The sequence below is a fragment of the Podarcis melisellensis genome, assembly GCF_964234715.1.
Source record: "Podarcis melisellensis genome assembly, chromosome: 4".
NCBI lineage: Eukaryota > Metazoa > Chordata > Lepidosauria > Squamata > Lacertidae > Podarcis > Podarcis melisellensis.
The window spans coordinates 69,290,098-69,316,965 of NC_138531.1; the positions used below are offsets into that span (position 1 = coordinate 69,290,098).

Here is a 26,868-nt window from a genome sequence, read left to right on the forward strand (position 1 = left end):
TTGGCTGTCATTGGAAAAACCTTTATTAGCTTAATCCAAACCTTTTTACTTTCCCCTGCATTGTCACCCTTCCAAAGTTTCTCAGCTAAGGTATGCCATGTGTCTTCAGAGCCAGAGCTCTGCTGCATATTCCCATCAAACAGACAGAACAGTCTTTAAAGGATCCTTATCAGAGCAGAAACTACTCTGAAATGTTTGTTTTCCATTTTTCATATATATATAAAAAGTCTGAAGTATTTATGTAAGCAAAGTTGAATGCCTGAAGTATGGTAAGCAAAGTATCTGTTCGAAACCTTTAAAAAAATATCACCATAAGCAGAGATTTTCAGTCATCCATAAAAATGAAATTTGTGACATTCCAAGGCTCTGCTTTAGTGGGAATAAAATCTGTATAGCCACCTGCTACATATGCCTTGGGTACAGATGGGGAGTGAGAGAGAGAATGTTTACTTTGAAATTATTCCAGTTAATGAATGCATTGTGTCATCTGCAGAAGTTACCATTAAGTTTCAATACTGAATTTCACTTGAATGAAAGCAGACTATGGTATGAGATCATGTCTTCCCCTTCTTCCGTAACCTTCCCTCAGTGCAAGATCTTCAAGGCCAAAGACCTCGATTTTTGTTTGCCATTCTCTCCAGTAACAAACTTTCACTTTAGAACATTTGTTTCCCACAAGGTGGCTTTCAATTTAAAATGTCAACATAACACAAACATAAGTCAAACCCAATTCCAGCTACATAGAGCAGCAGGAAGCAAAATAGTCACAAAGACCCCTTACATTGCTAAGTAAAGCAGCAGCAGAAAACAACAACAGCAGGGACGCTCACTTGGTACAGCATGAGACTCTTGAATATCAGGGTTGTGGGTTTGAGCCCCACATTGGGCGAAAAGATTCCTGCATTCCAGGGGGTTGGACTAAATGACCCTTGCAGTCTCTTCCAACTCTACAATTCTAATTAAAAGCATGGATGGATAAAATAAGTGTTAACTTGGTGCCAAACACATCAAGGTGAGATCCCGGGGAAGAGTGTTCCATTACTAGGGCATCGCCAAAAAAAGGGGCCCTATCTGCACATGTATCCTGTGTACATGAATCCATATCTTTCACACATGTGTGTGCCCTGTTTTAGAAAAGATACCTCCTGGTTGATGTTCTAAAAGGGTGAGCTTGTGTTTGATTGTGTTGAAGACAGGTCTAGAGCAAACAGACATTTAGTGACAAAAGATACAAGTAATGAGCCACAAATATACATCACAGTAAGATTTCCTACCAGAAAGGTCATGAAAGGCCTTTGAAGAAACAGAACTTGTGGCTAGGTTTCTGAGACATTCCTCATGATGCAAAGTGGAGACATTTCCCAGGAAATCCAAGTTTAGACAATCCAGCTACCACAGGTAGGTGCTCGCTGGAGGAAGCCCACTGTAACTAATTAAGGATACATTCATGTTAACACCGCCATTGAGGGAATATTCCCAGTACCCCAGCCACTATGCAGAGGACCTTTGGTGGGAACCACTGGGTGATGAGTAATAATGACACACTCATTGCTCTGAATAAAGTCGAAATACATACTGTCTCAGGTCATGTGCAGGGCATAAACAGAGTTCCAGTTTACTTAAGCTTCTTGGTAATGTCATCACATACAAGCCTCCAGAGGGAAGGGCACTAAAAAGCAGCACAGGCAATCCTTGATGGTGGGAAATAAATAAAGAATCTTCCAACTCCATGTCCTCATAATAAATGTCAAATATTAGACTGCTACCCATTGAAAAGCAAATGCATGCAATGAGGTTAGGCAAACAAGCCTAACAATGAACATAAAAGCTACAACTGAAAGAGATGACAACGCACACTGAATAACAAATAATACATTTAATAAAAGTTCTCAAATATTTAAAGGTGTGCCCTTTTATCTTCTAAGTTCCTGTTCTTTGCAGCACTTGTTATTCAAAGGTTTGTAGGAGCTACATATTCACGTTCAGTAGATCAAGCCAGAAATGAAAATCACTGCAGTCTTGTACAGGGCTGCTTTATTTAAGGGGTTTTGCACATTTTCCATTTATTGCACCAAAATACACAGATGTTACCTCAGATTTTTGCACATAGTTCATGTCTTTGATAAAAGCTGCACTTCTGTAGAAGTTAGTGCTATGACAAAACCCATCATCCAATTTGTGGAAGGTTTTCTTCCCCCACAGGAAGCCAGAGAGGCTGGCAGCCAACTGCCATGAGAATTTCAGCAAAAGGTTTTCTCCCTCTTCGTGATTTTTTCATGTACAGTCATACCTTGGGTTACAGACGCTTCAGGTTGTGCATTTTTGGGTTGCGCACCACGCCGAACCTTGAGGTACTAGAATGGGTAACTTCTGGTTTTTGATGCTTTGCGCATGGGCAGAAGCGCCCAATTGCGACCCACACGTGCACAGACACGGCGCTGCGGGTTGCTAACATGCCTCCTGTACAGATCACGTTTGCAACTTCAACGTCCACTGTATTTTGTTTTTGCACTAACTGATGGAGAATGATAGAGAAACAAACACTAATGGAAACACTGCACCAGATCTGTGGCGGGATGCAGGTACTGCATCCTTTAAAGGAGGATTGGACAAATTCAGTGGTTACTAGTCATGATGGCTATGTCCTGCTTCCATAGGCAGAGGCAGTAATGCTTCTAAATGCCAGATCCTGGGAGAGGAGAGTGTTATTGTGCTCAGATCCTGCTTGCCAGTTTCCCACAGGTATCTGGTTGGCATCAGTGAGAACAGAATGCTGGACTAGATGGGCCACTGGCCTGATCTAGCAGGCTCTTTTTATGTTCCTACTCCCGTATCTCATGGAATTAAATTTTGTCCTCCTTCCCCTAAGGGACAAAGAACAGCAAAATTATTCTGTTGTACCAAGGCTATGCACATTCTTCCATCTAGTACATTTGAACAGGTTTGTCAGGAAAAGGGACATAAATAGACATGTTTTGACTGGTTCTGCTGACAAGCCCCACTGATTTCACTTCAGTATGGTTTCACACTATGTGTACTGTATTCAGTATCACTTCAGTGCAAGCTTGCAGAGCCTGCATTACCTTAGCATCTGATTAATTAGCAAAACTTCTGCTAAATTCCAAGTGAATGCTGTGTTTACTTATTCCACCTACTTCATGCCAGAAAGCTGTTTCAATTTCTTCAGTGTCCTATCCCTTCCCAGTAATGGAGGGAAGGGCTGCTTGTTAGCTACCTCATGAATTGTTGCTTATTATGCACCTTGAAATCTAAAATCCAAAGTGTTGTTTTTAGAAATCAACATACACAGCATCAATTGCAAGTAGTTACAGTGTTAGCCCATTAGGAAGAGAGAAAATCCCAAGAAAAACATCAGTAAAACTAGGGGCAAGGGAACTGTTACAGAATAGTGAGAAAGCTTTCAATTTCATCAGAACTCTTCTTCAGTTGGATATTAAGGCAAAATAAAAGTGAGTGAGGAACAGAAGGAAGCTTGTGGTTGAGAGAACCACAATATGCAGTTAACAGTCTTTAAGATGAAAGGAGGAGCTGCTTTGCAGACTCAATTTAGACTGTTGTAAACCAGACTCTGCCTAGTGTGAAAAGATTTCAGCTACAGCAAGGGATTCTGGATAAGCAGTTTATCATTACCTTTTTGAGATAACTAGATGTTGTGCTTGTATTTGTGTTTATATATATTTATATCACTAAATCACTGCTTTTGGTGATCATGACTGTGGCACCGGTGTAAGGTTTAGATTTAGCCTTTAGTACTACACCAAAGTCCTGATGAAAGTCATTCTCAAAAAACTGCTATTTGCATCAAGAGGGAAACCAATTGCTGCCAATGTCAACTTCTCTTCCAATGAAGCTAGAAGGATAAAAAAGCAAAAGCAAGCCATGTACCTGTGTTTTCACAGATATGTCATCTGCCTAGTTCACATCTTCAGCAGGGGCCAATGTTCAAGTAGTGAGAAGGAAGAGTAGCATGAGTCCAACCCTTTAGCTTAGTAGGTAACCTATCCTCTAAGTTAAGACATTGCCTTAAAATAGAGAAAGAGAGGAAACATAGTAAGGAGGCGCCTGAATAACTAGCTATTGGCATATAAGCCCCAGCTCACATGAGGGTTCTCCACATTGGTTGGTTCTCCACATTGTCATTGCAGCACTGGCCTGACTGAGCTAAAGCTAAGTGTATGTATCTGCTGCTCTCAAACTAGGCATGTCCTGGTTGCATAGTCAGCAATTGGACATTGCCACTGACCGTTAAAATTTGTTAAATACTCATTCAAAGGAAGTTAACCATTTTAAAAGATGCACAAACCCATTTTCTCTTAAAGTTTTCCCATATCTATCATGAAGCAACTCACCAGAGTAGTTTTAAAATAAGAGTCCTTAAAGATAAAACTGGAAACTGCAATTTCTTTATTCTCTCCTCTATCCACCTCCTCCTCCAGTCATTAAAAACGAATGCCGATACACTGTAAAACTTTTCTATAAAGGGGCTTCTTAAGAGCACAGGTTTGCACACCTTAATTTTTATTAGCATCTAAAATTGTGCAACATTCAATTTTTTTAAAAAAACCAAATGTAACACATACAAAAGAGTGGGAGTCAGCTTCCACTAAACAATTCAGCCATCAACCCAATTATTTTATCTATCGTTATCCTGTATCACTGGTTTACTCTTCTATTAACCAGTAACTAAGGTAACTATAAATAAAACAGAAAGAAACATGGACACTCATGTAATGTGTAGTCTAGCCCTAAGTGGTGTGATTATGTTCCTGTGTCTGCATTTGTAGACACACTGTTGTTTGCATCTATCTGTCTTGAGCTGCCATCAGAGAATTACAGAACTGATGAACTGGAAGGCAACTGGAGGGTTTTCTAGTCCAACCCCCTGCAATGCAGGAATTTCATCTAGGTCATACATGACAGATGGCCATCCAACTGCTTAAAAACCTCCAGTGAAGGAGAGTATCACCTTTTAAGGGAGCCCGTTCCCCTGTCACACAGTTCTTGTGTCAGAAAGTTCTTCCTGATGTTTAGCCAGAATCTCCTTTCTTGTAACTTAAAGCCATTGGCTATGCTAAAGCTGAAGTGGCCATTACCCCCATCAGCATTGAGAACTGGTAGGTACTCTCGAGGCAAGTTGCTGCTAGTGTAGAGGACTCTAAAGATGTCAACCATTTGTGAATCTCCTCTATGGCAGTTCACTGGAATAAGTTCACAGAGAGCACCTTGAAAGAATGGAAGGTATTAACAATGGTAAAAACTAGAAAACAAAATTTGCAGCAAGGAATACCAAATCCAACTAGCAGGGCAGGGAAACTTAAGCTATGCTGAATCTAGAAAGCTTCAAGTTTGGGCAAACTGTAAGCAGACAACAATTACATACCTGGACAGCCAAAGGCACCACTACAAGGGGCAGTGACCTCGTGACAATGATCGATCTGTGTGTTTTTCATCATTTAATAGGTCCTGTGTTTCTTTCTGGCACTTTGAGTTGAGGCTGCATAGACATACCTCAAGTATGTCCAATATTAGATATCATACACACAAGGGCAGGATGGGCTGCACTGCATGAGGAAGAGCTTCTCTTTATCTGATATTACCATGATCTTCCTTTGCACTGGGGAGAGCAGGCATCTTAAACACTATGGCCAGTCCAGGTATAATCACAATGTTCTAGCAGATGCTTTCAATAATACTGAAGCATTGCAACATCTCTTGGGCTGGGGGGTAGGGAGTGGTACAATGACATACGAATGACAATATAATTGAATTAGATTACGAACTGAAACAAAAAACAAATAAACAAATCACAAGCTCCAATAGCCACGCATTTAATTAAATATATGCTGATCGCAAAACTAATAAAGATAAGTATCTGTAAAGACATGTCTTTCACAAAAGTCTCATTAAAAACAGCCACCAAACCACAAATCTGTGTTAAGGGACTTCTTTGTATTTTAATTAAACATAAAACAACTGTGATGAGATAATCGTAGCAATTTGTACAGACTCATTTTCTACCTTTTAGTTATGTTCTCAGCCAAAAACTGTTAATTGCATACTCCTAGCTGAGCAGTTTAAAATGCATTCCTCTTCCTTTTGCATATTATGTTCTCACACATGAAAAAATGTCCAAAGCAAATAAACCTTAAATGCTCAGCCACTGAGCTAAATCGCTCACACCGTGAGCACTCAAGCAAATGCACTAAGCCAGGACAGAAATGGATCAGAAACCGACACTTTCTAATTTTAGAGTACGTGTAATCGCAGAGATAAAATCTCTGTGCCATATATGAAAGAATGAAACCTCAAATGGACAAGAGGCTTAACAACACTTGGTTCGTATGTACCAACAGCATAATGGAAAGTACTCCCCCAAAGTGTGGCCCAGCATGACTCTGAGAATGTATGTATGACCTCATCAGCAGAGCCAACAGCCACGCTCCTTCCTACACAAACATCAGCTTCCCTTCTTTCCCTTGTCGGTCTGGTGCCGGTCATAAGGCACATAAAAAGGAACTGCAGTGGGTTGGCTGCACGTCACCCTACAAAAAGGGTGCAAAAGCAGGAACTGAAAATTGGTTGAAAAGAGGAAAAGGTGGGAGAAGAGACAGAAACGTTACCTTTTCGTATTTACACTAGCGAGTTAATGATAAATGGGAGGAGTAGGGCGGGAGATAGGGTTGTCATACATCCAGAATTTCCCGGACATAACTGGAATACTGCAGTCTAAAATAGTGTCTGGGAAGAAAATGGCAAAATGTCTGGGAAAATCCAGACGTATGGCAACCAATGTCAGCAGTGCCATTTTTGCTTTGGGGGGGGGGGGGAGCTCAACAACCCTTGAAGGAGAAGAAACAACTAGCTGCATCCTCTTCCACAACTGTGGATCTTCTAGACTAAGAGGCAAATTCTGAAGGATGACTGCAGCACCACCTGCTGATGAAAGCATTGTGTGGAACAACTATCGGAACAGACATCACAAGCATGTCATTTCAACCATGTTACTTTTCAATGGAAGCAGTTCATCCACTGAAGCAACGAATGAAAGCGCAATTAAGGCAGTGGAAAAGAAATTCAGTTCAGTTCATCTAGCATTTAAAGCCCAATCTACTTAATTCACACATTATGAAACAAAATGAATGCTGGTGAATTTTCATGAGGATTTCTTTGAATTCCACAAACCACTGTAGAAATGTGGAGAGCACACTGAATTTAAGACTGGAAAAATGAGAAAATGAAGAAACTGACACATCCTTCCATCCTTAGTTTCAATGTTAAGTGATATTTCAGTGTTAAGTGATGTGCATGTGAATCAGTTATTAGTTTTGAACTGATCTATCAGGGTGGCTGTTCTTAACATATGTTCAATTTAAAACATACTAAAGTAAGTAGCATAACCACAGGTTGCTAACTTTCAGTTGATAAATATGATCTCCTAAACACACGTGGGAGAAAGTGTACAATGTAACTCAGTAAAATGTATATTTAGGATTGTGCTGTCAAAGTTACCTATTCGGATACTACAAACGACAACTATGAGCAAAAATGTATACATTTCCATCAAGCTTCCTACTGTGTAAAAAGCCAAACTGAGAAATGCAATATTTTGCTATAGGGCAGAAAAATGTAATCCAAAGAGTTTGTTGTTGTTGTTTAGTCGTTTAGTCGTGTCCGACTCTTCGTGACCCCATGGACCAGAGAACGCCAGGCACCTCTGTCCTCTACTGCCTCCCACAGTTTGGTCAAACTCATGCTGGTAGCCTCGAAAACACTATCCAACCATCTCGTCCTCTGTCGCCCCCTTCTCCTTGTGCCCTCCATCTTTCCCAACATCAGGGTCTTCTCCAGGGAGTCTTCTCTTCTCATGAGGTGGCCAAAGTACTGGAGCCTCAGCTTCACAATCTGTCCTTCCAGTGAGCACTCAGGGTTGATTTCCTTCAGTATGGAGAGGTTTGATCTTCTTGCAGTCCATGGGACTCTCAAGAGTCTCCTCCAGCACCATAATTCAAAAGCATCAATTCTTCGGCGATCAGCCTTCTTTATGGTCCAGCTCTCACTTCCATACATCACTACTGGGAAAACCATAGCTTTAACTATAAGAACCTTTGTTGGCAAGGTGATGTCTCTACTTCTCAAAATGCTGTCTAGGCCTGTCATTGCCCTTCTCCCAAGAAGCAGGCGTCTTTTAATTTCGTGGCTGCTGTCACCATCTGCAGTGATCATTGAGCCCAAGAAAGTAAAATCTCTCACTACCTCCATTTCTTCCCCTTCTATTTGCCAGAAGGTGATGGGACCAGTGGCCATGATCTTCGTTTTTTTGATGTTGAGCTTCAGACCATATTTTGCGCTCTCCTCTTTCACCCTCATTAAAAGGTTCTTTAATTCCTCCTCACTTTCTGCCATCAAGGTTGTGTCATCTGCATATCTGAGGTTGTTGATATTTCTTCCGGCAATCTTAATTCCGGCTAGGGATTCATCCAGCCCAGCCTTTCGCATGATGAATTCTGCATATAAGTTAAATAAGCAGGGAGACAAAATACAGCCTTGTCGTACTCCTTTCCCAATTTTGAACCAATCAGTTGTTCCATATCCAGTTCTAACTGTAGCTTCTTGTCCCACATAGAGATTTCTCAGGAGACAGATGAGGTGATCTGGCACTCCCATTTCTTTAAGAACTTGCCATAGTTTGCCGTGGTCGACACAGTCAAAGGCTTTTGCATAGTCAATGAAGCAGAAGTAGATGTCTTTCTGGAACTCTCTAGCTTTCTCCATAATCCAGCGCATGTTTGCAATTTGGTCTCTGGTTCCTCTGCCTCTTCTAAATCCAGCTTGCACTTCTGGGAGTTCTCGGTCCACATACTGCTTGAGCCTTCCTTGTAGAATTTTAAGCATAACCTTGCCGGCGTGTGAAATGAGTGCAATTGTGCGGTAGTTGGAGCATTCTTTGGCACTGCCCTTCTTTGGGATTGGGATGTAGACTGATCTTCTCCAATCTTCTGGCCACTGCTGAGTTTTCCAAACTTGCTGGCATATTGAGTGTAGCACCTTAACAGCATCATCTTTTAAAATTTTAAATAGTTCAGCTGGAATACCGTCACTTCCACTGGCCTTGTTATTTGCAGTGCTTTCTAAGGCCCATTTGACTTCACTCTCCAGGATGTCTGGCTCAAGGTCAGCAACCACACTACCTGGGGTATACGGGACATCCATTTCTTTCTGGTATAATTCCTCTGTGTATTCTTGCCACCTCTTCTTGATGTCTTCTGCTTCTGTTAGGTCCTTTCCACTTTTGTCCTTTATTATGGAAATCTTTGTACGAAATGTTCCTTTCATATCTCCAATTTTCTTGAACAGATCTCTGGTTCTTCCCATTCTATTGCTTTCCTCTATTTCTTTGCATTGCTCGTTTAAGAAGGTCTTCTTGTCTCTCCTTGCTATTCTTTGGAAATCTGCATTCAATTTCCTGTATCTTTCACCATCTCCCTCGCATTTTGCTTGCCTTCTCTCCCCCGCTATTTGTAAGGCCTCATTGGACAGCCACTTTGCTTTCTTGCATTTCCTTTTCATTGGGATGGTTTTCGTTGCTGCCTCCTGTATAATGTTACGAGCCTCCATCCATAGTTCTTCAGGCACTCTGTCCACCAAATCTAAATCCTTAAACCTGTTCCTCACTTCCACTGTGTATTCATAAGGGATTTGACTTAGATTGTATCTTACCGGCCCAGTGGTTTTTCCTACTTTCTTCAGTTTAAGCTTGAATTTTGCTATAAGAAGCTGATGATCTGAGCCACAGTCAGCTCCAGGTCTTGTTTTTGCTGACTGTATAGAGCTTCTCCATCTTTGGCTGCAGAGAATATAATCAATCTGATTTCGATGCTGCCCATCTGGTGATGTCCATGTGTAGAGTCGTCTCTTGTGTTGTTGGAAAAGCGTGTTTGTGATGACCAGCTTGTTCTCTTGACAGAACTCTATTAGCCTTTGCCCTGCTTCGTTTTGATCTCCAAGGCCAAACTTGCCAGTTGTTCCTTTTATCTCTTGACTCCCTACTTTAGCATTCCAATCCCCTATGATGAGAAGAACATCCTTCTTTGGTGTCACTTCTATAAGGTGTTGTAAGTCTTCATAGAATTGGTCAATTTCAGTTTCTTCAGCACCAGTAGTTGGTGCATAAACTTGGATTACTGTGATGTTAAAAGGTCTGCCTTGGATTCGTATCGAGATCATTCTATCATTTTTGAGATTGCATCCCAGTACAGCCTTCGCCACTGTTTTGTTGACTATGAGGGCCACTCCATTTCTTTTACGGGTTTCTTGCCCACAGTAGTAGATATGATGGTCATCCGAACTGAATTCACCCATTCCCGTCCATTTTAGTTCACTGATGCCCAGGATGTCAATATTTATTCTTGCCATCTCATTTTTGACCACCTCCAACTTACCCAGGTTCATGGTTCTTACATTCCAGGTTCCTATGCAATATTTTTCTTTACAGCATTGGACTTTCCTTTCGCTTCCAGGCATATCCGCAACTGAGCGTCCTTTCGGCTTTGGCCCAGCCGCTTCATCAGCTCTGGATCTACTTGTACTTGCCCTCCGCTTGTACCAAAGAGTTTACAGGTAACCAAAGAGTGGACTCATTTCATAATGCTGGAACCGTTCCTGGTTTCCTTATTGACACTAAGCCATCAGATACCGTTATCTGTAACCCATGGCTTTGAATACCTCAGGCTGACAAGGACATATTGCTACACACCTATTTCTATTCCCTTCCATATACATTAAAGGGAGCATCACATATTTCCAAAAGGCTGCCAGTCCTAAAAGAAACTTCACTAGCCCACAATGCAGCCTAGTCACATATCTTTTCTGGCAAGCTACCACAAGTGCATCAGAATTAACATAGAATAGGTTCCTGGCTCAATGCTACAGCACATGATTGAACATGAAGGTCCCAAATTCAATCCCTGGCACATGTAGGTTTGCTGCTCCTCTGCAGCAGACCAGCAAGCAGTGGGGAACCAGCTCATTTTCACTGACACAAACTCAGGCCTCTGCCAGCCCCAGAAACCAATCAGCACTCGTGTCTGACTCTTGGAATGAGGAGGGTTCTGGGTGTGGACCAAACAGAAGAATATGCTTCCTTGGTCCATGTTGCCCATGTTATAAAAGGATGCTTCGGCTGCAGTGGCTTCACTGTTCCTGCCACTTCCATCTGACAAACCTACACAGCTACACAGCTGAGAGTAGCAATTGGTTACTGGCTGAGGGGAACAGGAAGGAATTTTACTCACAGTTCAAACTGGCCTAAATCTGTGAGAATGTTGCCTTCCTCGAAGCAGGGCCAATAGCTGTCAGTTCATCTCACTTAAAATTCATGTCAAGAGGGGATCTGACTGAATGCCACACAGCCAGGTATTTGCAGGACCTAATAAACTAACAAACAATCATGGTAGGAACTGCTCAATGACAACTATTCAGCCTAAAAGAAGGCTTGGTGAAAGATCGGCCCAGCAGTTGGACTGCTCAGGTGGGCAGATTCTTACTCCATGCCACACCAAACCCCAATGTTCTATAGCCAAAAAAGTTCTTTACTTGTTTTACTTCTATGCACCTGTCTCCCTGCACCGGGGGCACAACTCCAAGCACGAGGATTGGCGAAGACTTGCCTGAAACTCTAGCGAGTATAAGCAACCAAGCAGATGAACCAAGACGTTTGCTTCAGTTTAGCAGCTTCCTATGAATCTTTGACCACTATTTATTTAATTGACCTATGGCTTTTAGAGACCCACACAAGGCACCTTATAATGAGCAATAAAAATAAATAATAATGTAAAACACAGCATTGCAATACAGGCAATATAAGATAAATTCAAGCCAGAAAGGTCTTCAATAAAAAGGAAAGTTGAATCAAAAATGGTTCCCCCCCTTCAGCCTGAAAGAAACGAGTGAGGGCACTGTACCTATTCCCAGATGAGGGAATTTCACAGTTGATGGACCGCTGCTTAAAAGGTCCCCACTAACCCAACAACTGTTAGACCAGCAAGAAGGGCCTCTGGGGTTGATTTCAAACTCCAGACAGGCTCCTAAGCAAAAGTGGTGTCCTAAGGTCACTGAGTGGTCTCCATTAGTTTAGACCTTGTATATAAAAAATACCATGTAAATCTGGATAAAAAAGGTATAACTCCAGCTACAAGAAAGGGTAAAGCTTATCAGTGCTGAGATACACAGTATTCTTTAGTTTATAGTACTGGAGCAAATTCCCACGGGAGTTTTAAACACACATCATTATGCTATTGTTTCCTTCACACAAAAGGCTTACTTATACTCTTAGGGAAAAGAAGTTATTAAATTCCATTTTGGGGGAAGAAAAACAAAAAGTGAATATTATATAGCAAACATGAGACAGTTTGTTCAAAGTCACAAATATATTAAAAACCTAAAGGAACAATTATGCAGCAAGATTCCAACAACCAAGGGAATTTTATGTCATTATTATTTTAATACAGTGTTTAAATACCTTGAGATTTGAAGGTTGTCGAAAACTTTGAGACACAAGCATAGACGATTTATGTTTAGTAGATCTACGGAGTCAACAGCAGCATAACACTGTGCATCTATATATGGTTTGCATTAGCCACTTAAGATATCTGTTGTCCAACTATCCTGTCCTGATAGTCCCTTTGTTGTGGGCAAGTTCTATGTCTATCAGGATTAATATGAGGCATCACTGTTACAAAGCTCTTAAATGAGTTCCTATGTACAACCGCTAAACCAGCTCTAACATATTAACAGAGCAGAACTAAGTACTTTACTTGCAAGGTGGACATTTTCATAAAAGAACTACAACAATTATAATTATACACAATTATAATTCGATTTGGCCTCAGTCCTACAAGCCAACATTCACATTAATCAGAGAACAGTACTGCAAAATTCCATCCAACATGGGCATAAAACCCATATATGGAAATTTTCCACACGTTAATAAGAGGTCCATTTTCCTTCACTGGCACCATTGCCTGCTTCTGGGCATGTATGTTTGGGCCAGCGGCCCAATGGAATATCTGTGCACACCTGCCATCCAGACATTTCCCTTTGCTTAGTGCACACTACTATTGCTGCACAGCACAGCAATTATCTACTGAGGGGACATGGAGGGCTCAGAGTGGTATGGGAGATTCATGCAGAGATCTCATTCCCCTCAACCATCTGCTTTCACATACCTTGGCAGTGAATGGAAAACGGGGCTTACAGAGTTCATGGGAATTCTCCAGTGCACCTGCTATGCCCACGTAGACTGGACCACACTCTATATATAATTGTTCTAGTTCTCAAACTCAGACTTGTGATGTGGTTATGAAATTGCATCGGAATGTATTAGAGACCTTAAAAAAACTATCCTTATATAGTCTGGCAGCTAAAAAATATCATTCAAGTAGTATTTAGAAGATAAAATCTATTGAAGGAAAATTAGTCTCAAGGATCAAGGATCACACAGGAAAATATGGAATATAAACTGTAGCTTTGTATGTGCACAAGCAATATTCTTTAATTTTTAGAAAAGATATACCTATGTAATTTTATTACTGGGTAAAAACGGGTTTATCTTCTTAAAACCATAGCACTTGTCTGTTTTGTAGCTGATCAGGGAAAATAAAAGAATAGGCAACTAAAGATAAAATTAATTTGTGGTCTGTGACATATCAAATAATAGGATTGTAGCAATTATATCTAGTAGTACTTCCTCCAGTGCATAATTATAAAAGAAAATTAAATCCTAGATGTAAACCAGATCATTACTCACTTACGTGGACAAGAGAGAGGTTGTAGCCGAATGATGAATAGTATCTTGTCTGGCAGTTTTTCTTGAAAACTTTGTAAGTTAAACAAAAATATCTCAGCACATGCTTCAAACTTTAAGCATCTGATTATAAAAAGCTAAGAAATTTATGTGACCATTCTGTCATGCAGTTACAGAGTTTATTCTTTTGTAGTCAATTAACTGGAAAAACAAAGGTTCTGTCTCTTGATTATCATTTACATGCATCTGTATTCAACACTGTTAACAACCAATAATAATTCACTACAGTTGATTCATAGCAAGAATTAAGTTTTTAAAAATTAGCAGATGTTTCACTATTGCAGATCTATTATATCAGTGCTTGATGTACTTGAGAAGTATTTGGTTAATTGATGGAGTATTTCCCAACACCAAATGACCAACCTTAACCTACCTTGATGTCAATGGGCTTTAAGAATCCAAAATTATGCACCGTATTATACCCCTTGTAACAAATTGTTTTAATGTGACATCCTGATAGAGCACTAAAGCAGAGCCAACAGAGTTTCTGCTCAGCTAATAAAAGGGATGCTAGTGAGGAAGTGAATAGGGGTGACCCAAAAGTATGTATTTGTGCTTAACATTTCATGATAAGCACAAGTTAGGCAGGGCCCAGTGCTGAGACTCTCCTGTCTCAGAGCCTAGAAATTAAATCAGTGGGGCACTGAAACATTTATGGGTGTTCCAGCTTTGTGATGGAGCAGAACTGCTACTGAGGAAGGAACTGGGGCTGCATTACTCACAATCTTCAGTGTCAAAATTACCCTATTCATGCTAATTTCTACTAGGGACAAGGCTCTCTGAATTTTGGAAGGCCTTTGCCCTGCTGGAAACTGATGCAAACACTGACACTTTGAGAGCCTACCTGCTTTATGAGCATGCAAGAAAGATTGAGCCCCTTCTAGGGCAAATGCAGCATCCCTAGTGAAAAGAACTTGAAGAATCATAAAACAACATCATCAAAAGCAACCCAAAAGCAATTTTAAAACAGCAGCATAAAAACAAAGCAAAGGCCAGACATATACCTAAAAACACCTTTAAAACAATTTCAGAGCAGCGGCATCAGAAGGCCATCAATAAAAGCTACCCAGTACAAATGTTTTTCTACAACCCATTTAAAGGTCTTTTCTGTCAAATCACTCCAAAGGGAATTTCATATCTGTCGGACCCCTGCTGAAAATGTCTGTCTCTCATATGGACAAGTGAACCTAAGAGCAAGGCCTCTAAAGCATCGCTTGCCCTTCTACATAGTGCCCAAGCTCTGAACTTGGTGTTTCAGGAGGAGGGCAATCTAGACAGGACAATTTCCTTGTACCGCTGCCTCATCTGGATTAAGTTTCAACTTGCTTGTCCTTGTGCATCCCAAAACTTCCTCCAAACACCTTCTCAAGAGGTTTTTGGCATCTTTGAGATGAGCAGCTGGAAAACATAGGCAAAGCTATGTGTCATATAAATGACACTACAGTCCAAACCCCACACTGTCTCTGATACCGGAAGTAGCATAAAGCCCTCTTTATAACGAACAATTAAAAAACCCCAAACATTGTAACCTTTTCTCATAGGGGATCTGCTCCAGCCCCTTGATCATTTTGGCTGCTCTTTTCTACCTTTACCAGCTCTACAATATTCTTTTTTGAGGTGCACCAAGCAGAACTATTTGCAATATTTCAAGATTGTTTGCACCATAGGTTTGTATGAAGGCATTGTGATATTGGCAATTTTATTTTCATTATCTTTCTTAATGAACCCGAATGTGCAGTTTGCCTTTTCACAGCTGATGTAGCTAGGTTGACATTTTTGTGAAGTTTTCCACCGAGAACACAATATCTTTTTCTTGGACAGTCATTGCCAATTTCAGACCCTGTTACTGTTTCTGGAATTAGTGCTCCTCTTGAGGGTCTGGTTTAAGAACTTGCATTTGATGAAATAGAAACAGGTAGTCTAGTTTGTCAGATGGTACTGGTTTGCTACCTATTACTTTATACTGTCCTAGCAATAATGAGACCATATGTTTTAAAAGCATTTTTTTATAAAGGGAGGGGCACAAAGGCACACACTCTCATAATACTTATCAATTGTTAATATGAAACTCAAGTATCAGTCTGAAATCTTTCTTCATAGAACCTGCATTTCTAAAGATATATATTTTTTAAAATGTTCCTAGGTTGACATACTTTTAATACCCTTAGGAGTCACTTCTGTCATTAGTCACCTTGTTTAAGTCCCACAGACTTTAAATTTAATATATGCATAGGTAATGGAGAGCAAATAATAGCTTTAGAATTTTAACTTTCGTTCCTTAAAAAAATACCTCATTTCCCACAGGGCAAGTCCCATCACATGGTTCCTGAAATATAATTAGTAAACCTCTTTCTGCAACACAGATGAGATTTCGAGCCTCCGGGCCTTCACATATCTAATATAACAGTAGCATACTTCTGTTTATGCACATTAAATCCAGCAATTTCTATTGAAGCGTTTCAGGTTACTGCATTTAATAAATGTATATACAATTATACATAATTCATCATTAATACTAGTGTGATTACACTTCTATTACATGTGGGCTATCAATAACGTAAAATATAAGACTTCTGAAATGTTCATTTTTGTTAACTGGCAAGGAAATAAAAGCTAATGAAATAATGCATTTGTGCTGATTATGTGCAAAGACTCAACTCCTTAAAAAAATATAAATATCTACATATATTGTACTTTGTGGATATCAAGATTTTAGATTCAAAACAATCCTTAATATTTACTTACATAATTTAATTAGAAAGTGGGCAGATTCAAAAAGCCTTTCTTCTTAAGCATACAAGAAAGGTTTCTGACAAAAAACACAATGTTTCAAAATGTTATCTGGTATCCGTCCAAGCAAACATTCAATATGCCAGTCTGACATCATGTTTTGCAATACTGTACCAAGTTTCTGTTTATATGTACCTAGCCCTTTTTACAAAACACCAAAGTCTATCCTGCACAATCAGTAATGGCCACACAGTTCTGGGCAGACAAGGAAGATGTTATGTGAGGTACAGATGATTATTGATAAGGGAATTCCATATGCAGAGCAGTACGTGTATGGGAGAATAAGAAGAATGGGACATGAGGCATTTCTCAATTGTTAGTATCTGAAACTATGTGGCACATTTTACATAGTAATGCTGATCATGTTAAAAGGAGTCATGCTCCAGGGAAGTCAATCAGACTAGCTTCCAGCACTGTGTTTAGGATCCATTTCAACTTTCAGCCTAAGCACATGAACATGGTGTATGTATGCCCAAGTAAAGTTGCGATCAGGACTGGATTTTTGAGAGCTACGCAAGTTTAACCTCAAAAAACCACAGTTACACTAGTGTTATTGGGATGCAGGTGGCGCTGTGGGTTAAACCACAGAGCCTAGGGCTTGCCGATCAGAAGGTCAGCGGTTCGAATCCCCGCAACGGGGTGAGCTCCCGTTGCTTGGTCCCTGCTCCTGCCAACCTAGCAGTTCGGAAGCACATCAAAGTGCAAGTAGATAAATAGGTACTGCTCTGGCGGGAAGGTAAACGGTGTTTCTGTGTGCTGCTCTGGTTCGCCAGAAGCGGCTTAGTCATGCTGGCCACTTGACCCGAAAGCTGTACACCGGCTCCCTCGGCCAGTAAAGCGAGATGAGCATCGCAACCCCAGAGTTGTCTGCGACTGGACAGGGGGTGCCTTTACCTTTACACTAGAGTTACAGGTGAAATATGGCAGCATTGTTACCAAGTTTCCAGTCACAGTGATTTAAATAGTACGTGAAGTTCAATCCCAAGTCACATCTACCATGACACAGCACATTCTGTGTGAATAAGGGGTCTGTGGCGAGAATACACACTACTTCCCCATTCTTTAATGTGAGAAGAAAAGCTCGTGAGATTAGCATGGGAATTCTCCACTGTGCATGTGAGCATTGAACACTCCCTGACATGGAAAGCAGCACGTGAAACTCCATTGGTGGAAAAAAGACCTGCCTGCACAAACAGAAAGGTTTTTTATCTATGGAGTAATCCTGGTGGTATGTAGGTGGGTGGGGGGTGGGGAGGCTAGGCAGCTTTTGCAAAATCCTCCTGTTCTTGCAACTCCTGGATCCCTCAACCTTTAGGTACACACAGAAGGTGGCGCTGCAGCTACAGGGGTGTGGGAATTGCTAAAAGTTATCTCCCAGGAGAAACAAAGTTTTCATCCAAACCCATATAGGCACAGGAACCCTACAGAATTTTGAATCATGTCAATTGCTGGAAAGCAACATGTGTTTCAAGAAACACGATTCCTGGGCATGTCAAAAATTCCTGCCTAAACCTGTTTCAGTGATTTATGCTATGTTGTATAGGTATATACAACAGAACATATTTTGAAATGTCATGGAAAATAATTAAAATCTAATCCAATCCCCTGCAATGCAAGAATCTTTTTGCCCAACGTGGGGATCAAACCTAATCCCAGGATCATGGGTTTGAACCCCACGTTGGGCAAAAAGATTCCTGCATTTCAGGAGGCTGGACCAGATGACAATTCTATGATTCAAAATCATGTCTCCAACCACATACCACTATGCAGAAGTGTGATCCACTACAATTTAAGAATGTTATGTCCAAATGAATGTCTCCTTCAAAATGTCTGAAAACCTATCACAAGCATCCATTACAACTGTATGGTTTTATGTTTAATTTCTGACATTACTATCTATATTGAAAATTGTAGTGCAAATCTTTAGCTGTCTCCTGGATTTCTACAGATTTCTACAGATGCGAGAGTGCTCGGCACTGAAGTCTCACTCTCTTCACTTAAATACCTTCTTAAGAACTGGTGGGGTGGGGGTGGGAGGAGAACACCACAACTGAATGTGGTTTTAAAAAAGAGCAGGATGAGAAAATGTAATAGAGCTGTGGTTTAGCTGCAATTAAGATTCATCTTAATTGCATTATTCATTTAATCTGTAAAGTGGGAATAAAACAAACAAATGCCCTTTGTTCACTTTCTCGTGCGCACCTTAATATTTCCTTACCAAATCCACTGAGAAAACTTCAAATGCTTTTAACCAAACATTATAAAACCATTCCAAACATGTGATAACCTCTGTAACACAGCCCAAAACTTTACACTTTCTCTTCAACAGCTTATCTATCACCTTTTCAAAAAAATAAAGCAAAGGAAAGACATATTTCTTATCTGCAAAGCAAATAGCGGTTGAGCAAACAGATATAGACTTGCTGTTCTGGAAACTTATACATGTGCTAAGAAAAGCCATTTAATCTCAAACCAAGCAGACATTCACCAAAGAACCATCCTTTAGAGTACCAGATTAACACCCACCAGAATGCAGACGAGTGGAGATTAGACCATGCTCAATAAACTAACATGTTATGTTATCTTTCCTGGTTCATATGCCACCAATACAAATGCACTTACCATTCTCCCACCCCCCAAAAATGCATGATGTCATTTTAAGATTCATGCCAGAATGTTTTTAAGTATGCCTCAAATGGAACAATCACTTTACCAGTATCCTTGGCCTCCAGTTGGGTCTTATTAAATTATGGACGCAGTCAAGACTTTGCACAGGCTGTATCCATACTTCTGTACACAAGATTTCTCTCTAACCTCACACCTCAAATCTGAGACACTGAACATCTCTAGCCAGTCCTAACTTTTCTGGTTTTCAAAGAAAAAGTAAGACTGACATTGTTCACACACCACAGTTTACCACTGTGATAGGGGCCACTTTCTTCACGCTCATTCTGGGAAGAAGCAAAACACAACCCTCAGCTTGTTGTTACATCGGAACTAAAGACTGGAATAACTGAGTGACCAAATTATTAGCTACTGAACTATTCAGGGTCTTGTTATTAATATCTAAAGCCTGGAATAACTCAGAACCAGGTTACCTGAAGGTGCATTTCCCCCCAATATAGGCTGAGGAGATCATTAATATCACCAGAAAAGGCCTTGCTGATAATACCAGCAAGAGAGCCAGTGTGGTGTAGTGGTTAAGAGCAATAGACTCGTAATCTGGTGAACCAGGTTCGCTTCTCCGCTCCTCCACATGCAGCTGCTGGGTGACCTTGGGCTAGTCACACTTCTCTGAAGTCTCTCAGCGTCACTCACCTCACAGAGTGTTTGTTGTGGGGGAGGAAGGGAAAGGAGAATGTTAGCCTCTTTGAGACTCCATAGGGTAGTGATAAAGCGGGATATGAAATCCAAACTCCTCCTCTTCTTCTCTTCTACCATAACTTGCTATGTGTCATCTGGTGGCAGTTCAAAAGCTGACTTCCACCGTGTTGGCGTTCAACCTTTGGAAAACTCTCCCTCCCTGTTATTTGGAAGGCATGGGCTGTCGAGTCATTTAGCAAAAAAACCTGTTTGCTTGAGCTTTCCACCACCCTTCTGCCCAATATTTGTGATTATTTAAATTGTTTTAAAATGCACATTTACACTTATGCATTGCTTTGTAATAGGTGCAGTACGGATTTATTTATTTAGTACTATGTCTATAATGCTTACATTCTCTAAGAATAGCTAATATGCATGCCACAGTCTACTGGAGTATATTTGGCAGCAACATACATGAGAACCCTTTTGGCGGCAGTGCTCCAAATGTGGGGAACATTTTGATCCCAAAGCTTAGATTATCTTCCTCTTTACTTGTGCCCTGGAGAAATTTGATGACTTTGCTTTGTTAGCATGCACTGTAACTCTATTGCTGTTTCTGCTACGAAAAGGTAGGCCATAGTGAAGTCAATGGGGCATACTCCCAGGTAAGTGAGAGTAAGGTTGCAACCTAATTGCAATATCCAAAGAAGTAGTGCCAGGTGGTGCAGGGACATTGTGGCACAATGGAAGATCCTCTCCCACCTCTTTCCCCCAGCAACCCCAGCTCTGGGGCTTTCCACAACCCTCCGGAGCAAATTTGGGGAAGGTATGGGGAGGAGTTATTAGTATTATTATTTTATACTAGCTTTTAGTCAAGTGATGTGCTGTTATTCATTTGACTTTTAACTGATGAGGGTTATTGTTATTTTTACCTGTGATGTTGCGTGTTACACTGTTGGTCACTTTGAACATCTCTGTTGCCAAGTAGAATAGAACTGGCATAAATTAATAAAATAAATAATAATAAATAACCATGTGGTGGTAGTATTATCTCCCAATGTTCCTTGAAAATCTGAATATAAGCGGAAAATGTCTTCATATTTGCAGGTCTCCCTCTTCCACCATGCAATGAAGCACTGTACTATATATTCTGTTGCCTATATACTTACTACGTGACATGTCTCAGCCTGAGTAAGAAACAGGCAATTCAATAGGCCTTGCTTCCAAGTAAACATGCACAAGATTGCATCCTCACAGCACACCCCATTGTCTACTCAGAGGTGAGCCACCGGGTTCAATGAGGCTCCCTAGAATGGGGTTTAGGCTTGCAGTCTCAGTGACTTACCATAGAAACACTTTGCTATTAAATTGGAATGGTTTTCAATGGAATTACTCAAGAAGAGCAGGTATATTCCAAAGGCTGCAATTCTATGCACACTTACCTGGGAACAGACGCCACCAAACTCAAAGGAATTTACTTTTGAGTAAACATGCATAAGATTGGGCTGCAGGTCAGTAGCAGAATTTTGAAAGAGTCAGTGCAAGTAACATTGTAAGTCAGAGAAATTATTTCACAATGGAATACCTTCTGCTGCTCTATAGCGCAAAACTCACTATGCATCCTGTATATAATTTCCCGAAAAGAAAACTTACCATCTTCAATGGGGCTTACTCCTAAGTAACCATACATAAAATTGCAGCCTTGATCCATGCATTGTTCTTGAGCTTACCTAGATGCTTTCATGACACACTGTAATTAGTTTCCTTCTAAATACAATAGGACTGCTACTTAAAGTCATGATAATTAAATACTGCAGTTAATGGCATAATGCAACATGAAAAAATGCAATGTTGTTGTTACCAGGCTACTTAGTGGCATTCATTGAAATTAGAACTTATTCAAATCAGAGTATTGCTAGGCATACGTGCCCTGAAAAATGTGTGCCTGCTGCAAAGTTAATTTCTGCTTTCCCAAGTTATAAAGTGGCCTTTATATGGTTAATAGGGGAGTTCTCAAAATGTACAGTCTGGTGACTGAAAAACACTGCAACCCTTCTGTCTTGACTCTAAAGGCAGGCACACAAAGCCTCTCTCTTAGAGCAATACAAAATGTCACCACAGGCTGACGCTCTTTCTACAAGAATAATGAGACATTCTCCACAGTGAAGGAAGAACACAGTTCACAGTTTGCTTCCCTCGATTTCAGTGCATGCACAATGAGACAGATAGAAAATCAGAAACAGAACTGCCCAGGTTGTTTTGAAGACACTTCAGTACTTTCCTGTTTGCTGAAATCCCAAGAAGCTTGAGCAAAACTGAACTTTCACTTACAGCCCGCTTACTCCAGAGATTTCCAACTGACCTATTCTGCTCCAGAAGAAAAGGAATGCAGATGGGAATCCACATTCACTTGCACGCAATACTACTCATAATGTTAGAAGAACTAATGTTCATAGAGTTGTTTTCAAAAATTCAGTGGGCAAATTACAGCTCTAGGAGGTACTGTCAGGAGGACTTTGACATAGGAGAGCTTCAACCCTTTGCAGGGGGTGGGAGTTAAAAGACTTGCAAAACAAACAAATGAGCTGCATGCTCCAAAATTGCCAGCCCTGAATAACAGCCATAGGTATTGCAAGGGAGCTTTTCTGGCTCACTATGTTGTGATCAGTCGAATTCAATCAGAGGTGTCTATCCTACCACCAATGCAATGCTCAGGCTGACTGACTCTGGATGAGAATTAGAACAAATCTCTCTCTCTCTCACTCATTCATACATATGAAGGAAGTCTAACCCAAACTGTGAGGTGGAACTATTCCCAGAAAGGCTGGGAAGCCTTTCTGCTATTCCTATGTATCCACATTTGGAGACACAGATACAATGGCAAGTCTCTCTAAGGGGCTTATTATATTGATGCTTAAAGTATTAGTGATTGAAAATGCACAATCCAAAGTGACACGCCTCACAGATCTGCCTTTAGCTGGCAACTAGCGTCGGTTTGAATTATCTTGGTTGCTATTTAAGAATCTTACCTCCCTCCCCATAGCCCCTTCTCTCTCTCTCTCTCTCTCTCTCTCTCTCTCTCTCTCTCTCTCTCTCTCTTTCTCACACACACACAGCAAATCAACACACACAGAGATCTGCTTGTCATAGGTTTCCTAACAAACGCAGGTGAGGTCAGCTCTTTCTGCTCCCTCTCCAGCAGCACAGCCAGAAAGGCAACTTTGAAAGGGAGACGGGTGAAACCCACCCAGCTAGAGGCTTTTCTGTTTCCGACAGATCTTGGAGGATTCCTCTGGGAGCTAAACGGGTGCTGGCAACCACAGAAAGCAGATTTTGTTTGCTTTCACAATAAAACGAAAGCAGCCGCGGGAGGGAGTGGGGGGGGGGGAAATAGTCCACAAACTGTAATGGAGAAAATGCTGAAAACTTAACCAGCATATATTCGGAGGTAGGGTGAGGGAAATAAAAGTATGCAGGGCGAAAATATTTAATACTGGTTTCTACGTACTAATTTGAGCTGAAAATGGGGTACGTTCCAAAAGGACTACAAATCGCAGGGGAAGTGTCATGTAGCCCGATCCTAAACCAGATTACCCCTCCCCGGTTTTCCGTGAGGCTTCTCCAAGACATGTAACAGGATCGGAGCCTTGCAATGTTAGAGGGTGGGTAGGTGGGTGGGAAATGACACCTTAAAAAAAACCAACACCTGAGCACTATATGGAAGAATTAAAGCATCCCTCAAAAAGCACCCACTACCAGTATAATCCAAAAGGTCTGCGCAGCAGCCGGTCTTTCTGAGTAAAGGGGCGAAGTCCCACTGAGTTCAATAGGCACAGAGCTGAGGGTTTGGGGGACAAGCCTGTTTAATCGCCAATGCGATCGATCCTCGCCAGATCACAACTACGTACTGCCGCCGCTGCCAGCACCAAACGCTGGAAATCTCCATCGCCAGGCGCGAGCCTGCTACGAGAAAGGGGATCGCGAGGTAAGGAGCCTCTCGCTCCCAGACGGCAGGAGGAAGCGGCGAGTCCGACGGGGCGCGCGACCCGGTGCCAGGCAGACCCACCACCTGCAGCCTCCTCCGCAGGGCTCGCCCCTGTCCGCCCCCGCCGGAAAGTTCCGGAGCAGCTCCCCCGCGCGCGGCTACCGGGCGCCCCCCCCCGCCTCGCCGGAGCCCCGCACTCACCTGGCCGCAGGCAAAGGGCAGAGAGCAGCAGGCTGAGCAGCAGGAGAAGCCGCGAAGGCGGCTGCAGCGGGCGTCGGGGGCAGCAGCAGGCGGCGGCGGCGGCAGAGGGGGTCTCCATCCCGCCTCCCCGCCAAGCGCCAGCCGAACGGCGACTTCGGGCGCTGCCACTCCTCAGGCGAGGGGACGAAGGCGCGCAGACGGCGGCTCCTCCTCGCGCGCGCTCTCTCTTTCGCTTTCCCTCAGACAGCACGGACCACGACGACTACTTCTCTCTTTTTTTCTTTTTTTACCCCGGTCCTCCTACAAAGCGAAACTCCCGCCGGGAACTTTCTAGGCAGAAGTTGGAGGCGCGGCGGGCGAGCGAGCGAGCGGCAAGCTCCGGCGGTCCCTGCGAGCGACGAGGAGAGAGCGAGAGGCAGCGAGCGGCTCGCCGGCCCCGACTGCACACGAGCAGGTGGCTCTTTCCCTCTGGCAGCCTAGCGGCGCTCCAGGACCGAGAGCGGCGAGCGGAGGCGGGGCCAGCCCAGGGAAGGCACGCCCCTTCCCCTCGCTCGCGTGGCCCCGCCCGCGCCGTCTGCCGAGAGCCCTCGGGTCCGCTCGGCTCTCCCGAGTGCGAGGTGCTCGGCTGTGGGAGGAGGGAGCCAGAGGCCGCGGCGACTGCAGGGCGGAGGGAGAAGCTTTTCCCATTGGCCCCGCAGGGCGCGCTCGAGGCGTGGGGGGGGGGGGCAGAGAGAGGCTGCTTAGAGCCCTTGCTGAGCGGAAGGAAACGTTGCTGTTGAAGCGTCCATGGGGCGTCCTCGTGCATCACAGTTTTAAATCGCCGCTTGAGACCCGGGGGTAGGGCTGGGGCGTGGCAACTTAGGGAGCGAGCCGGTTGCAGGAGGCTGGAAGTGCATCGATAGGGAACAGCGCGGTTGGGATTCCGAGCTGGAGATCCTCACGTGCTGTGAGATCCCATAAGCGCGTTTGCGGAGAAGCAAGTCCCACTGTGTTCAACGGAGCTTGCTCCGAGGGGAGGGCGCGTAGGATTGCAGCATTATAAAGCTCCCAGATCGAGCGGAGAAGTGCGTGGAGACGCGGTGGGTGAAGGAAGCTTGACCATTTCGAAGATGAAATGGCTGGCACGCGAATTGCTTCTCTAGATTGTCCTCCCCGTGGTCTGAGCTGGCCTGGGCTTAGACCGTCCTTTGTCAGAAGCAGGAAGCTGGGCGATGCAGGATGTATGTACTGTACAACGTTCATCGGGAAAAGTAGGAGCCAGCAGAAAACTCGAGCCACCAGGAATTAAAAACCCTAGACGCATCTACCTGAAATCCTGTTCACGCTTTCCTGCTGGTAAATCCCAGTGAATCCAGTGGGACTCCTCTCCATACATAAGGGCAGGGCACTAAAGGGCCAAAGAGTTTTTGGATGCTTTAGCTACAGCAGACTTAACACGGTTTCTGTTCAGGAGCTTCATACCAAAAGTGCTTCAGCAGCCTGTCTCTGCAGCGAACAGAGTCTTTCAATTCTTAAATTGATCTTTTCCCAGGAGTTTTGCTGCCTCTGTGATCCCAGATCTTACCAAAGACTTCAGCTGACAGCTCAATCGGTATGAGATAGATGCAAAGGGTGAGTTGGGTCTGGTTTAGTTAGGGAAACTGTTCTTACATTCTCAACTCTGCACTGCCAGCCCCTTGATCCTTCCCTGGAACAATCTCATTGATTTTAAAAGGAACTAAACAGAATCTGGTTTCAGGGCAAGTGCATCATCTTTTGCGGCTTTCCTGGATTGTGCCTCTTAGCCTTTTTATTTTGCTGTCTCTGATGGCTTGGAGTAGGTCACACACACACACACACACTGCTGAAATGCTGATATTATATTGGGGCACAGTTTTCCTAGTAAAACATCTGCCCACAGCCCAATACACACCTGTGCAATTGTTGCACCGCTGATCTATGAACAGACTCTACGCTTATTTTTCCTACGTGATATCCCCTCGCTTGTTAGAAAAGCAGAACATGTGAAGTGGTCCCGGATGCTTTGCAGAATCAAGCGGATTGGGAGGGGGGAGAGAGAGCATCCTTGTATCTCGGTAGCACAGATGTACTTTGCCCTGCAATGCCTTTGACTACAGCGATTTAAAACAGAATATTTCTGTTTTATCTGAATGAAGCCTTTCTTGTGGCAAAAGCTCTTAAAAATATCAATTTAAAATGCTTAAATTGACAATGCACATAGGTATATATAATATACCATGGGGAAATTTGCACAAAGAGAAGAGGCTGAATGCACGCAGGCTAGGGACTCGCTAGGGATCATGAAGAGGATAAACAACTGGGAAACTTCTCCTTCCATATCTCAGGAGTCTGGAACTGCTGGGCTCTAGGGGTTACCTGAGTAGCTTCATAACCATAGTGGTTTTGCACTATTGTTCACTTGCCTTATACTGCTGATTCCTGAATTTTACAAGTGGTTGAACAGGAAGCTGCTCATTTAGCCCCAACTCTTGAGTGGTTAATGTGGGGTAAGGGAGTATATTTGCTCTGCTTCCACATAACATATGTGACTGTTCCAGGTCCTAATGGCATTCCTCCTTCCAATATCTTAGACTCTGTTCCCTCAATGTAAAGACTTATTTGAGGGGTGATTAATTAGGAACATTGTAAATGCTTCACTCCATTCCATTCCAAACAATCCGAACCCTTAAAAACATATAGCATAATT

At 42.5% G+C, this 26,868-nt stretch overlaps 1 protein-coding gene across 8 annotated transcripts in view; it reads right to left on the reverse strand.

Moving 5' to 3' along the window:
• The window catches only part of ALCAM (activated leukocyte cell adhesion molecule), a 118,288-nt gene extending 93,650 nt beyond the window's left edge, over positions 1-24,638 (reverse strand). For 5 of the 8 annotated variants that reach the window (XR_014167763.1, XM_081908485.1, XM_081908480.1 and 2 more), the window contains exon 1: positions 24,162-24,637. Coding sequence is in view for 7 of the 8 variants with exons in the window: in XM_081908485.1 (XP_081764611.1) it covers positions 24,162-24,279 (118 nt within the window). In the remaining variant the exon portion in view is untranslated. Of the gene's footprint in view, positions 1-24,161 lie in introns of all 8 variants that reach the window. The other 3 variants (XM_081908482.1, XM_081908481.1, XM_081908483.1) reach the window with 2 other exon arrangements.
• Between the last annotated feature and the right edge of the window lie 2,230 nt (positions 24,639-26,868).